Below are 15,349 nucleotides of genomic sequence, written 5' to 3' on the forward strand. Positions count from 1 at the left end.
ACTATTGCCTAAAACACTTCTCACTCACAGTTCCCTTACCACTGAAACTCCTTGCTCAGAAAGAAGCTTCTCTCAGGGAGAAGCAGCGCCTCAGTTACCTGCCTGTCCATTTACCTGGCACTGCCCTGAGGGAATGCCTGCAGTGGGTGGGTGGAGAGAAGGGTTCAGCCTTCTGACAGACAGCCTTCCCCTCAGCCGTACTCCCGGGGCACAGGGAAGGGATGCCTTCCAGTAGAGAGGAAGCTTTGGCTTTGGTCCAGAGCCAAGGCCTGACTCCTCTAAACTGACCCTACAGACCTGGGTAACTGAGCCTTACAGCTGGTGTAACAAGGAACCGGTCTACAAATCCTCCACTAAAGCGGACTCAGTTTGTAAAGCAGGAGTCAGTAGGTAAGCTGGATGTCTCTCTTTAAAGTATGCAGAGGATGCTGTGGTGGGGCTTCTGTATACAGTCGGAGCAGCAGCAGTGCAGACCTAGTCACGAGCCTTCAAGCGCTGGGGCAGAAAGAGCAGACATTCGTGTAGAGTCATAGCAAAGACATATATATATAGTGCCTGCCTTATGCCAGGTACTGGCTTCACTCACTGTTCGTCACACTGCCACTGTCCCCTTTCTGCAGAGGCAAAGCCCCGGGTGGACCTGGGATTCGAGTCTGTGCTTCAGGCCATTGTGCGTCACTGCCTCAGAACACTGAGCCTCAGCTTGGGTTTTCTCTCCCAACCAGTCCCATAAAATATAAAATGAGTGTTTCCTGTAGGGTACGTGGAAGCAACTTACCAGAAACCACCTCCCAGGAGGCTGAATAGTGAGAGAAAAGGACTGCCAGCGTGAGTGGACAGGGCCCAGGGTTGAGGGAAGAATGCCAGACATACCTGTGTCAGGCTGGGCTGAGGACAAGCTGTTTCTTTGTGCTTTGTTCTGAAGCCTTCTCTAGTGTACAGAGCCTGTACTTAATGACGTAACCAAGAGTATTGCAGTCGGCTGTAACCCAAGGGGTTCCTGGGCCTCAGTGGAAGAAAACACTTTTAGAGGTCACGGGTATGAAATTATCTTAATGGGCATCCTTCTGTTCTGGACAGGAAAGATTTGAAATTCAAAACCACATGCTTTGACTTGACCCTGTTCCATAATGGCACTGCCAGTATTGGCCAGCTAAACCTGGGAGAAAGAGGTACTTTTAGTTTGGGAGTAGCTGATGGTTCATTTGAAACCAAACATCTGCTGAAGATAAAGATGCAGCGAAAGGTCTGCTTTTCCATAGAATTCTTCATGAATAGAGTATCTTCGTTGTGTTCTTACTAAAGACACAAAAACAGACAAAGAAGGTCAGAGGAGCTTGGAAGTGCTGTTAGAGATTGCATTTGGACCGAGAGTCAGGATCCCTAGGTGCTGGTCCCAGCAGTGCCACCAAGAAGCTGTGTGACTTCGGACCAGCCATGTCACTACTCGTCTCTGTTTCCTTAATAAAAACATGAACTTGTACCGGGTCTAAAGAAGTACACACTTGTAGTAGATGCCCACAGGAACAGTCAAATCTGGGAAGATGTCAACCTCACACACTTTTGGTGGTGGTGCTTATTTTAGCAAAGTCCCTCGGGTCCTGGGATGGTTGTATTTCAGCATGCATAGTGTCTGTTCCCGTTACCTTTCATTCCATTTCTGCTTAGGGGGAAGTAACCACACAGCTCATCAAACCCGCATCACTAAATCCATTAGCCCCTTTTGGAAAGGGGTCGCCTTACTGCTCTTGGGTTGTTGGGGTGAGTGACTGATACGGGCCACACAGGATGACATTTTTCTGCTTAAAGTGTTTCAAATGATCTTGTTTCTTGAGATGCTTCGGTGGCATTACAGAAAGTGCCATGGAAGTGCTTATCATGCTATAGGGTATACATTTGTGGTTAAATTGTGGTGTTAGATGAGAAAAGTCAACTCTCACCTAGACAATCAACTAGAGATGAATCACTCCGTGAACTGCATCATCCAGACCCAGCTGTGATATTCACCTCAGTTGTCTTCTTTAAATGAAAAGATGCACGAAACCACTTTTGGTTATTGAATTTGTCTCGTAAGGAGAGAAGGAAGCTTCTAGCTAGGCTTTAATTATAGCTCTGCACACGCCCATGGCCTAATTGAAGTTTGCTTTACTCCGGAGAAGGAGTGGTGGTTCACAGCGGTGCTGTGTGTGTCTCGGTTACTGGGGAAGAGCCAGGTGTAGGGTACTTAGTGCTCCGTCGGTTGCTCTTGGAGTGGCCGGTGGCATCAGGAGCTGGGGAGGTGGTGGTCAGCTAGCTGCTCGCTGTGGCCTGCTTTTGCGTTGGAGCACGGACCTGCCCTCTCGGGGTGACTTCCGGAAGTCAGGGTAGAGCCCTGTCCTCATCACTTCCAGTGCCTCCCCTTTGGCCCCACGTCCTGGGCCCTCCCTGGGGCTGCAGTGTGATGAATTTCCAGGGATGGCCCAGAGCAGCTCTTGGAGGGAAGCCAGGCCTGGCGAGAGCACTGTCTCCTCTGAGGCGCTCCTCTCAGGCTGGAGGGGAGGCCAGGCCTCGGCTGAGAGCCTCCGGGCTCTGTTACTCAGACATGCCCTTTTCTTCTGACGGGAATGGAGAGAGCGGGACCCTGATACTGGCCACTTGTACGGAGCGTGGCTGAGAAGCTTAGGTGAATAAACTTGAACTCGGGTGCTTGATCCTCATGTGTCAAATATCCTACCCCTTTTGAAGCCAAGGGTATTTAAGAATTAAACTCCATGTCACCAGTATGACATTTGATGAGGACTGGTTTTCGTCTTGTGAACAGAAACTTTTTTTTTCCCCCTGCAAGTAAAACATTGGGCCTAGATTTAAGGGCCAAGAAGCAGCACCTTGAACACTTTGTTTGTTGTTATTGAGCAAATATTTGTTCAGCATCTCTTCTGTACGAGTCCCCGTTCTATCTCCCCCCACCCCCGTGATGAATTCTGTGGACGCAGATATGCAGCCGCAGCCTCTGAGAGCTTACAGAGGAGCTTCAGACAGAGCCAGTGACGGGTCTTAAAGGAGCACGTAAGCAAATAGGTGTAAGTCATGGCACCTAGGCTCGGAGGCAGGGGACTGGCTTCAGCTGGAGTGCTCAAGGGAGCAATCATGAAAAACAATAAAATTTTAGGTGACCTTTGAAGGATGAATAAGATTTTGAGAGCTGGAGATGGGGGTCCATGGGTGCAGAGAGCACTGCAGTTGAAAAGGATAAAGTAGTGGTCATTTCTAACCGTTGCTGTGCTTATCCTCTATACCAGGTTGGGTGAGATAAGCATTACACACATCTTGTTAACTTCTCACGGCAGCCTGAACAGGCCAGAGTATTATTTTCATCCTGTTTGAAGAGTGAGGAAAATGAGGCCTAAAGAGCTGCCATCTGTTTTTATATATAAAGGAACAGGCATGGTTTGCTGTTTCATAGTATTTTTTTGTGCTCCCTCCCTCCCATTGGTGATGTAAAAGAACTACAAGTTTCTGTTTTTAAGGAAAGGCTTCTGTGAACAAAGATTTTACATTCTCTTCTGGTGTTTTTGAAAGTTGTTTCCCCTTTTTTACTGCCAAGGGGCAAAAGCAGATGTGCTTAGAGGGGATGCCCAGAAGTGGTGACGAGTTTGCTTTGAAGTATTCACACTGTCTCTCCTAGTTGCTCCTGTGACCAGAAAGAAGCACGGAATCATGAAACATCCAGCTGGGCTCAAGGGGTGGGACTTTCTACAAGGGAAACAGATTTTGCACTTGGAGACTGTATCTCACCTGGGAGAGGCTCACACCTGTGATCTAGGCTTCTTTATCTCCATCCTTTAACCCAGTGGAGTTCCAAAAAGTTCTTTCTCTGTACCCTCCAGCCACAGAAGAAAATTTATCAGCTCCCTCATGGGGTAGAAGGAAGGGCAGCAAAGAACATTGTGCGAAGACGACACCTCTCTTCCCTCAGGTTTCCACCCCAGCGCGGGCACACGCACACACACGCAGTCCACTTTAGACTCAGGCTTTGTATCTTGATTGTTGGGACTTCTGATAGGTCCACATGCGGTGTGCTTAACTGGCATGACTTTAGAAAGGGGAAGACCAGAAAGATAATATACCTTCCAATAAATTACCTATGGGTCTGGTTTTTCAAAGATAGTATAGTGTAGTTTATGTGTGGTCTGTTTTCAAAAATATCTTAACTTAGTAACTGTAGAAAATTAAAACAGAACCTTTGGCGATAATTTAATCCAGCCTCATCTGCTTACAGTAAAGAATGACCAAGGCCTAAGGGAATTAGCTGGCGTGCCCCAGGTTGCTAACTAGCCCTGGTACTTCTGCCCCTAATCCTGGGTTCTTTTCATCATAAAATGATGGGCTGGTCTTTGGCCGCAAAAACCATGTTAGCTCTTAAAGAAGTTAGTAGAAGGAAAACTAGATTGAAGCAGGGTGTTGAGTGTGCTGGCTCTTGTCTCTGAGGGTGGAAGTTTAACCCTTTGTCTTCAGACCCTCGTGATCAGCTGATGTTCCCTGAGGGTATCTGTGTGCAGCCAAACTCTGTTGGAGGGCAGTGTGGGGGAAGGTGGTCAGTGCGAGGTTCTAAAGTCCTGTGTCTCGGTTACATCTTTCGTGCAGCGCTGGTGGGTGAACCATTTCTTACATGAATCAGGTAGCATGGAACCAGTGGTTCCCACTCCTAGTTTCACACTGGAATTGCCTTGCAAGCTTCTGGTTTAATGGTCTGGGGGAGGCCAGGCATTAGCAATTTTTAAAAGCTCCCCCGGTGAGCCTGTCCTACAGCTGGAATGGGAGCCACAGCTTAACAGTTCTCAAACATCAGCTGCATCAAAAATCACCTGTGGAATAACCTGATTTCACACTGCGGAGCTTCACACCCAGAAATTTCTGATTCAGTGGGTCTGGGGTTGGGCCTGAGATTTTATATTTCTAGCTAACTCCTGGGTGATACTGCTGCTGCTGCATCGGGGCCACACTTTGTAAACCACAGGACTGGATTCTCTAGGGTTTTGGCTCTGAAGCTCCAGGCAGGGCTCAGGTATTTGCATGTCTTTTGAGTTCCCAACGTGATGCTGGCGCAGCTGGACTGGGAAACACGTTGAGAACCACACTTGGGGGCCCAGTGGCCGGTTCCTCGTGTTGGCTCCCCAGATGAGCTCAAGCACGACAAGACAGACCACCTGAGGTTTCTCCTCCCATGGCCCCACTTGACCACCAGAGGGAGAGCCACCGGGAACAGCTGAGGATGCCGAGGCTTCAGGAGGAGGGGGTGAGCTGCGGTCTCCGTGGAGAAAGGCGCAGCTCGTGGGTGTCTGTCCGGCTGGAACACAGTGGACACGCACAGGGTAGTCAAATCACACCTTCCCTCTGGGCCGCTGGAGCAGGTCCTTAGGTCTCCCCCTAGCCGGGCGTCAGCCTCATGTGTGGGTGAGGCAGCTGAGGCCCTCATGGAGAACTGGCGACCCTGCAGCTCTGCACCCCAAGTCCGGCGTCCTCGCTGTGCCACCACAGTGCCTACTCTGCTGCAGGTGAGTTCCGAGGCATGGGCACGGTTCCTCAGTTCGCAGAGGTCTCGTTCATGGATCCGGAGATGACACAGCAACGGAACACAGTGAAGAGGCTCAGGCTGGACTCGGTGGCCCCAGGCTTGCAGCAGGGGGGCTCCAGACCAGCATCAGGATCACCTGGGAACCTGCTAGAAATAGGAATTCTTGGGCCCCACCCCAGACCTGCCAGACCAGAAACACTCCCCAGCAGTCTGCCTTTCACTGTGCCCTTGAGGTGATTCTGGTCCTACACACTCAGGTTTGAGAAAGCCTGTGGTTTCCCCTGAGGCCGCGGCAGGGCAGGACCCAAGCCCATGATTGGATCGCTTGGGCCTCGGAATTGGCGAGGTGCCTGTGACGGGCCCAGGGGAACTGAGGGTTCTGGAGAGAGGCAGCCTGGCAAAGCAGGGCCTGCCCCTTGTGAAATTGAGTCCCTAGTCATTTAAACCCCCCTTAGTTCACAATCCCTTGTCATTATGGTTTTTTGCCCAGAGCAAACTTGCCTCAGCACAGCCCAAGGTCAGTCTGCACAGATTCTCAAATTAATGAACTTTAATTGAATAGGGCTTTTCCTGGTTCTTATTTTGTTGGTGATTAGCTTTTTCCCTTTTTCTTTTTTTTCCAGTTAGTGACGGGAGTATGGGAAGGCCAGTACAACTTCTTCTGTCAGGGCACACGCAGTAGAGGCGAAGCAGACATGAAGGTATTGTCTTTTTTTTTTTTTAATAACTAAATTGTTCAAAAGACAAGATGGCTGTCCAGATAATCCCTGTGGACATTTTTTAAAGAACTTTAAAAGCAGTATGTGCACATGGTATGAAAACTTAAGCAGCATGAAAAGTATAGAATGGAAACTAAAATCTCCCTCTCTGCAAAAGGTAAGTCCTGTTAACAGCTTCCAGGGGAAAAAATGTGCATGCATTTATCAGTATTTGTGCTCTGTTTATATAAACAGGATCGGAAGGATGTCTTAAGTGTTTTAATCATTCCTCTAAGTGGCCTCTGAGTGTGGTCTGTCGATTCCAGCTTCCACTCTGGCGTGCTTTTTGGGTTTTGTTTTAACAAAACGCTGCAGTCTACCCTCAGCGTGGCAGTCATTTCCTTAGAGACCCCATGTGGCACGTTTAATTGGGCAGAACCTGGCACTGGATACCCTGATTCCTTTCTTCCTCTGCCTCGTGTCTGTCACCTGCCCCACGCCAGCCCCTGAAAGCAGAAGTGCCTTTCATGTGGTTTTCTTCCTCCGATGGCTCTGTAGGCTCCTTCCAGAGGGAACAGGCGGCCTGCAGGGATCTGTTAGAGTCATGAAAGGGGTTGGTGGACCTTTGAGAGCTTTCCCTGCCTTCACTCCCCGCAGCCCCCCACCCAGCCCCCGGTGTTCTGGTTAAAGGCACTGCAGAGTGACTGGCTTTGGCGGGGCCAGTCGGTGGGGGCGGGGGCGGGGGCAGTGCGGAGGGATCCTGGGGTTGAGCGCAGAACCCGGAAGACGCTGATGGCCCCTTCCTCCTAGATCGTCCGCGTGCTCTGGTGGTACTACTTCTCCAAGCTCATTGAGTTCATGGACACCTTCTTCTTCATCCTGCGCAAGAACAACCACCAGGTCACAGTCCTGCATGTGTACCACCACGCCTCCATGCTCAACATCTGGTGGTTCGTGATGAACTGGGTCCCCTGTGGCCACTGTGAGTCTGGCATCTTTGGGGACAGGTGTGAGCGGAAAGGCTGAGTTGAAACTAAGGCTTTGAGAAAAGGTGTTGTTTCTGTAGACATCTAGGTCAAGCCTTTGAACGTGGTGTCCAGGTTGCCTTTAACGATAGTCTGCGGGGCCTGTGCACTCAGCAAGCTGACAGAACCTTTTTCTAGTTTGGTGCACATCCTGTGCTGATTTGGCAGGATGAGGGAAAGACCAGATTCCCAGCCTGGGGCACATGAAGAAATCAGGACAGAGTTCTCTATTCCAGATTGTTCCTGATCCTTGTTTTCCCTATAATTTGGAAGATGTTTGACTGACAGGGACAGACCAGGAAGATGGAATCACACCATGGAGTGGGCACCGGAGAACAAGCTTTAGCTGTAGTGCCTCAGGGAGTCTGCACATACTCTGATATAGTGACCCTCGCCTTCCTGAAGCATGTTTAGCTGAGCAGCTTCTGTGACAAGCGCCAACATTTGAAGTAAATTCTCTAAGAAGGATGTGGACCGCTTGTAGTCTGAAGTGTCCTATAATTTCCAGGGATTTAAGTTGTCCCTGTCAGTTTCAGCCCAGGAGTTCTAACATGTCCCAGTCAAAATTCCTGTCATCCATCACCAACAGATTTGATCAGGACCCCTTGAGTCTATTCACATATGTTTTTCCCCAGGATAGCGCCACCCTTGATTAACTTGGCCCACCAGGATTCACATAGAGGATTTTAGAACCAGAAAGGACTTTCCAAGTACAGCCCCTTCCAGTTTGGGAGAACCCTGAGACAAAAGAAGGGTTGGTAGAGCTCACACCTCATGGCCATGGGTTACCTGACTTAACTTTCTAATAGAAACGGCACCTCCCCACATTAGAAGAGGACCTTAAATGTCAAAGATCCCACAGGATGACAGATCATCACCAGCCCCACCTGGCCGATGAGAAACAACCAGAGAATGGTCGTGACTTGTCCAAGGTCACGCAACCAGTTCCTCTCATAGCCCAGCCTGGTGTGTCTGACCGCACAAGGGGGAATGCTGGTAGCTTTGCTTGATTGCTTACTGTGGGGGCAGAGGGCGGAGAGTCTGAAAAAAGACCTGCTGGTCCTACTGGAAATTATAAATTAAGACGTAAATAATGGGTCTCTCATCTCTAAGGAACGAGGCTCTGGACTCTATTATTGATAAGAATATATGGCCTCCACACTGCAGTCCTGGGGAATAATTAGGAGGTGATTGCAAAGGCCTCTCCAGACCTCAGCAAATGTGTAGAGACAGCCAGCTTTGAACGTACTGCCCGTCGGCTGTCTTCCCCGCGTCTTCAGCGCAGCAGTCAGAGGCACTTGGGCAGCTGCCTCTGGGAGTCACTGGGGGCCTGGCAGCAAAACCTTTAGGTGCCAGAGTGGGGCAGGTGGTCTCCTGACTCCTGTGCTGGATGTCCACCTGGTAGCTGCAGCAGACCCTGGGCTTGAAGCATCATGACGACGGCCTTCCCCGGGTGGAAACTGAATTCTGATTGCATGCCCGCGCAGTGCCAGATTGCTGCCGCCGTGTCTGCCAGCCCCTGTTCAAAAACACTTTTTTTTTTTTTTTTTTTTGATTTAGAAAGAATCTTGGATTTTATTTGTGACCTATTACATATAAAACATTGAGGCATCCTCCTCCCCAATTCCCTCTGTTCCTGCAGCTTATTTTGGTGCCACACTTAACAGCTTCATCCACGTCCTCATGTACTCGTACTACGGTCTGTCGTCCGTCCCTTCCATGAGGCCGTACCTCTGGTGGAAGAAGTACATCACGCAGGGGCAGCTGGTGAGTGACGTGGCCTCTTTGCCCCGGGACTTGCCACCTGGGGAACGCCGAGCTCTTCCTGGGGTGCTCTTGCTGCCCTCCTGGCTTCATTGTTGTTTACTAGCACCTAAGATGTGGCTTTCCCATCCTCTCTCTCTGGGTCCAGTTAAACTCCTTGAAGTGGGCAGAGCAGGGAATCGTGTTCATTTCAGTCGATGGAGAGACCGTGCCTGTGAGCGTGCAGCTAGTTGGATTGCGGAACAAGGACTAAATCTTAACTCTCTGACTTCAAGTTCAGCCATTTGTTCTGAGTTTGTGCACAGAGCATATGTGTGTGCACATGTTTTCTAATTAGAACCCAAATCCAAGGTGAAATCTGTGTATCTGTGTTTCCAGGATTTGCTGAGAGGAGCATGAGCCCAGGGTGCTAGCTTATTAGGCAGCAAGGATGCAGGTGCCGGGCCACCTCTCAGCCTGTGTGGTGGTGAGGATGGCACTGCTGTGCCTCAGGTGACAGCCCCCTTCCTGGGCCCACGTGCCAGGGCCACCCAGCAGCTGTTCGCACTTGGTGGTTATTTCCCACCGTCCTTTTTAAAGCTTTCCTCAGCTGTCAGTATATTATACATCCTACTCCTTTCCCTTCCTGATTTCTTTCATAAACTAATTATTAACACCGTTACTACTCACGTTAAAATCCTGACATTTGTTGAGTTTACTACGTGCCAGGCTCTCATGTCAAGTAAGCAGTTTTACATGGATTGTCCCAGTAGCCTGATTTCCTGTTATTACCCCTATTTTATAGATGAGGACATGGGGGCAATAGGCCAGAGCTAGCTAACCTGTCGATATTAGATATTAAACCCTTGGCCCTGACCTTGCCTTATTGGTACATTTTTTTCTAAGGAAACCAAGCTGATTCAGATCCCTCCAAGCCAATTGCGATTTTTCAATATTGAAAGATAACCTTCTGGGAAAAAAAAATCTGAGGAGACCTTCTGAGCTGCTTATGTGTTTGGCGTTTCGTTATCATCTCTTTGCCAGTGGCTGGACAGTCCTTGTTAATTTTCTCCTTACCCACCTGTGAGGAAGGATAATTGTTCTTCAGCCTCCCTGTTACACTTGAGAAGTGACGCAGAGATCGATTTGCTCCACGCAGCGTGGCTCTGCAGAAACAGAATTTAGAACAGCCTGGAGAGCTGGTCTCCCATTAGGCTCTGCCCTTTGAGGTAGAAGATTGCACCCAGTTCGCCTAGATTTATTCTACGCACCACTTACAGTTTCTTCTCAGTCTAGAATACTTAACTTTAAAAAAGGAAACAAACAAAAACAAATAAAAGTTCCCTACATAGAAGCACTGAAAGGTGTGCCCGAAATCCAGTGGGCAGAGCCCTGCCCTCCGCTGTTACTCCTTAAAGTAAGCAGCAACCATGCCTTATCTTAGCCCCTTCTCCCCATTTCCCCAGGCCCTTCCCCTGCTTCTCAAGATTGACTTGTCAGAAATAACCTAGGGAATTAGCATTATATGCCAATCAGAGCATAAGTCTGTCTGCCAGCCTCAGCCTTCATCAAACCAGAAGGTCCACGGATAAGGATGGGGAAAGTGTCCCGTGGGATTGCACGTGTTCCGTTGAGGTCCCTGGTCCCTCTAAACATACACCCCACGCCCATCCTTCCTTTACAAAGAAAACAAAAAACAAAACTCTTGCATCTCCTATACTGTATTCCTGAAGTGTGTGTGTGTGTGTGTGTGTATTAGTTTTTTAAACACGTTTTCCATTTTTCCCTCCAGCTTCATTGAGATAAAATTCACGTATAGTATTGTGTAAGTTTAAGGTGTACAACGTAATGATTTGATATACGTATCTGTTGTGAAATCTACGCTCAGCAACTTCCAAATATACAACGCAGTGTTGCTGGCTGTTCCCCAAGCTTTAGAGAAGATGGTTTCAGTGGTTGGAAGGGCAGGAGTGTACACCTAGGACCCATGCAGACGTATAACGAGTTTGGGTACGTTTAGCACATGCACCGTGTTTCTGAAATGACCTCTGTACCTACAGAAAGGTTAATAAGCGTTCCTTCCCCAGCTTGGGGGTGCGGGGTAGAGCGCCCATCTGGCGGATGCCTTGACCCTGGGCCGTGGCCGCGTGCTCAGCTGTGTCTCCTCCCCCACCAGCTACAGTTTGTGCTGACCATCATCCAGACCAGCTGCGGGGTCATCTGGCCGTGCGCCTTCCCTCTTGGTTGGTTGTATTTCCAGATCGGATACATGATTTCTCTGATTGCCCTCTTCACAAACTTCTATATTCAGGTAAATCTCACTCTTCTGTGGCGGTTGAGATTTGGGGTCCTTGCAGCCAAGGCCCTCATTCGTTCCTTTAATGGGGAGCCCCTGCCTTGGTGGGGCTGGGGTGGGGGTCACTGCCAATGTAGGAGGAGGTACTGAAGTCTGTCCAGGCCTCTGGAGTTCCAGGTCTTCGATGAGGGAGGCTCGGGGTCCCTGTGGGAAAGCAGAGCTGTCCGGCAGGCCCCGTACCGCTTCCCTCGTGGCCACTGCAGACCCGCCATAGGTGAGTCTCAATCCCATGTCCCTCAGCCCCACTGCCCTAAACTTTGGGGCTTAATTAAATGTCTGAAGAGATTTCCATCACAGACCCCAGCTATAGACAGAACTCAGCCCAGCCTTTCGTCCTGGTTTTCTTACACTTTCTCTCCCCGCTGCTCAGGTTTGGGGGTGCGGGTCGTTCCCAAGTGCATGATGTGATGTAGGTTTTTGGTCCTGGAAGGGTCTGTTTAGGGCAGATTACCTACAGGGGAGCCTGACCTTTTGTGGCCACTGTTGGCTCCCCTGTGTCCCGCCACCCCTGGGGCTCGTGTGTCTGTGCTCCATGAGCAGGGCCTGGTTCTGGGCAGGCATACGGGGGGTGGTGAGGAGCAAGGACAGAGGGAGTAAAGCCGGCTCACATTGGGCATCCCTTTCCCCCCCCCGGGGGGTGGGGGAGGGGCAGAGCAGCATGTTTGCCCCTCCCTGCGCCCCATGCAGACAGACACCTTTCCCCAGACACTCCTGGGGTGGCGGCTTTGAGTTGCGTTCACATCTTGCCGGGCTGGTGGTTCATGCTACACTTTGGGGCAGTCACCAGGTATGAGGGAGGTTAAAGGATAGGGCCCGACGAAGCTGAAGCCACACCTGTTTTGACTGCCCTCGTGGCAGAGCACTTTGTACATAAAGGGCCGAAATAGTTGCTGAAGTCATGAGGCAGTTTTGAAGGCAGAGGATGTGAGTGACAGAAGGTACCGCAGTGGCAGCGTGGAAGGGCAGAGCTGAGTGAAGTGTAAATTGTGTTTTCTGTCCGACTCTCAAATCACATTGATACAGTGAGCCTGTGACTCACTGAACTTACCAGGCTGAGCCTCAAAAAATGGAAGAGTGATTGAAACCAGTGGCAAAAACAACATTTTCCTGGTCGCTTGACCACAGACGTTGCTTCTTGATATGATAGCACTGGTCCCCAAAGGCGCTAACGTTAGGGATGCAGCTGGGCCTCCGCCATGGTTCCCATCTGCCCTTATGCCTTGCAGACCTACAACAAGAAGGGGGCCTCCCGGAGGAGAGAACACCAGAAGGATCACCAGAACGGCTCCGTGACGGCCGTGAACGGCCACACCAGCAGCTTTTCTTCCCTGGAAAACAATGTGAAGCCGAGGAAGCAGCGTAAGGACTGAGGCCCGAGGGTTGACAGCCTCTGAGCCACGTCGTCTGATTGTAAGCACAAATGGATTGTGCCCAATGCTCGTTAACAGCTGCTGTAACTAGTCGGCCTACAATAGTGTGACTCACGTAGGACCTCTTCCATCAGTTCCAAACCCCTAGAAAATGTAGACAGATTACCCAAGTAGGCATAAGATTTTTAACATTTCTGGGCTCTCACCGACCCCTGCGCTAGACTGTGGAGGGCGTGTTGTTGTAGTACACGACACTGCTGTTGCCTTATTAGTTATAACATGATAGGTGCTGAATTGTGATTCACAATTTAATAACACTGTAATCCACACTTTTTTTTTTTTAAACTGTAGATCATGCATGTGATTGTAAATTTGTATAATGGTGTTACAGTAGAGAAACACACATGCCTTAAAAGTTAAAAAACAGGGCCCAAAGCGTATTAGTTTAAATTAGGGTATGTTTCAAGTTTTTATTCATTTCTAATAGCTCTGTTCAGAAAAATCAAAGACCATGATTTATGAAACTATCGTGTGACACATAGTTTCAAGTGACTTGTACCTGTGAAATCGGCACCTTCAGTTTTGTAATATTGGCTTTAAATCAGGCAGGTTCAAATCTAGTGGAACAGTCAGTTTAACTTTTTAACAGATCTTATTTTTTTATTTTGAGTGCCACTATTAATAATGTAAAAAGGGAGGGGGGGTTCTAAAGCAGTCTTGATGAAACTTAAAATATATATTCTTTGTCTTCAGGATTTTAGGAAGTGTGTAGGATGAGTAGGCCGTTTTAAATTTCAGAAGTGCTAAGTGTTTTTATACAGGAAACAAAGCCCATTTTGCTTTCCACTTGTGAGAGAAGATTTATACTTTTCAAGAGAGATGATTAAATGTTTACCATTTGACAGAGTCCCATAGATGAGCAGTGGGGAACTGGTTGCCAGGGTCCAAATTTGGGTTGATTTCTGTACTATTTGTTTTGACATAAACTTCCTTTGAAAATGTGCCTAGCTTACCAAAATGAATTAAAGGTGGGGAAAGGACCTTAGAAAAATTTAAGGTAAAATTAAACAGATAGCTGCAGCATGAGAGAACTGGGGAATTGGATAGAGATGGTTTGTTTAATGTAAATCTAATAGCACCTGTAATTTTTTTATCCTTCAAATCTAAAGATTTGTTTAGAAATACTTGTTGAAAAATAAGACTGCTTGTCATAAAATCATGTCTCATACCCTAGAGGCAGTGGTCAAACAGATAAGGACTGTTGTGTGTGTCATTTTAAAGTGTTGGAATTTAGCCTCTGAATACCTTCTCCGTTGGAGGAAAAAAACATTCACTGAACCTCTCATGACACATCTGAGAAGGTCATTGACAATGTGTGAACGAATTGTTGGTTTGATATTTATGTAAATATCAGTTTATCATGCTTTAATTTTGCACATTCATATTATAGGGAGCCAGTTGGTTCTCTTAATTAGTCTTGTGGGATTTCTGTTTGGAAGGAGTCACAGCATCTGTTTACATTTACCTTATCAAATCTAGAATGTGTATATTTGTAAATGTATGTCTTCCTAGGTACTAGTTTGCGAATGTCTTTACATATTTCAATACAGAAAGTATAACATTCAATAGTGTGCTGTCAAAGTGTGCTTTAGCTCATCTGGATATACCCACAATGTTAAATAATGTCTAAACATTAATCATTAAAATGTTTTTGATTACCTGTGCTTAGTTTTACATTGTTTATATGCTGCTAATTCTGAATGACTGGAGAAAAATCCGCTCTCTTCACCATCTAGGAACTCACCCAAATAGATGTAAATAATTCAGATTGGAAGGTTATATTGTGGCTCAGCCTCAGGAGGAGGGATCCCCACATCGTAAGACATGGTGGTGGCTGAACCCCAATTCCTTCCTCTAAGCCTTTCCCAGTTTGCCCACTAAAGGCCCCAGCTCGAAGTCCACTCCTTTTTCCTTCCTCCCTCCCTACCCCAGGCTATTAGAGTTACTTTCCTAGATCTAGACCAGAGGTCTGCACATTCTTTCTGTAAAGAGCCAGATAGTACATGTTTTAGGCTTTGCAGTCCACACTGTCTGTGTCCGCACTGTTCAGCTGCCTTTGGTATAGAGCTCCAAAGCAGTCACAGGTAATATGTAAGTGGGTGGGCGTGGCTGTGTTCCAGTAGAACTTTATTTGCAAAACCAAAGGCCTGTGGCCATAGTTCCCTGACCCCTACTCTAGAGTAATGAGGGCCCACCTGTGTCACATTCTTTGCCAAAGACCATTTCACGTCCCAGGCCCTGCCCCCCCAAGCCTCCCCCATTCTGACTTACCAGGTCCGTCCACATCCACGATGGAAATGAGGATACGGACAGCCCCTCTTCCTTCCCTCCACTTCGTACCACAGAGTCCCCAGTGCAGGCATGACCCTGGCTTTGAGTGTGTTCTGGTTTGTCAATATCACCTTAAAACTATCATCAGAAACTGAATTTAGTATTAGGGATATCGTCTGAAAAATGCAGAGGACTTTGGGGTTTGGTGGTGATGATTACTTATATCCTTGTCCTTCCCCTCTGGGTCCAGAACAAATTGAAAAGACGTCAAA

At 48.3% G+C, this 15,349-nt stretch overlaps 1 protein-coding gene across 3 annotated transcripts in view; it reads left to right on the top strand.

Moving 5' to 3' along the window:
* ELOVL5 (ELOVL fatty acid elongase 5) overlaps window positions 1–14,470 on the top strand; it is a 62,822-nt gene extending 48,352 nt beyond the window's left edge. For all 3 annotated transcript variants that reach the window (XM_036868824.1, XM_036868825.1, XM_036868826.1), the window contains 5 exons: window positions 6,178–6,255; window positions 7,063–7,234; window positions 8,920–9,044; window positions 11,197–11,331; window positions 12,603–14,470. In XM_036868824.1, coding sequence (XP_036724719.1) covers window positions 6,178–6,255; window positions 7,063–7,234; window positions 8,920–9,044; window positions 11,197–11,331; window positions 12,603–12,746 — 654 coding nt within the window. In that variant the 3' untranslated portion in view covers window positions 12,747–14,470. The remainder of the gene's footprint in view (window positions 1–6,177; window positions 6,256–7,062; window positions 7,235–8,919; window positions 9,045–11,196; window positions 11,332–12,602) is intronic.
* Window positions 14,471–15,349: the final 879 nt, after the last annotated feature.

This window comes from Balaenoptera musculus, chromosome 11 (assembly GCF_009873245.2).
Source record: "Balaenoptera musculus isolate JJ_BM4_2016_0621 chromosome 11, mBalMus1.pri.v3, whole genome shotgun sequence".
Lineage (NCBI taxonomy): Eukaryota > Metazoa > Chordata > Mammalia > Artiodactyla > Balaenopteridae > Balaenoptera > Balaenoptera musculus.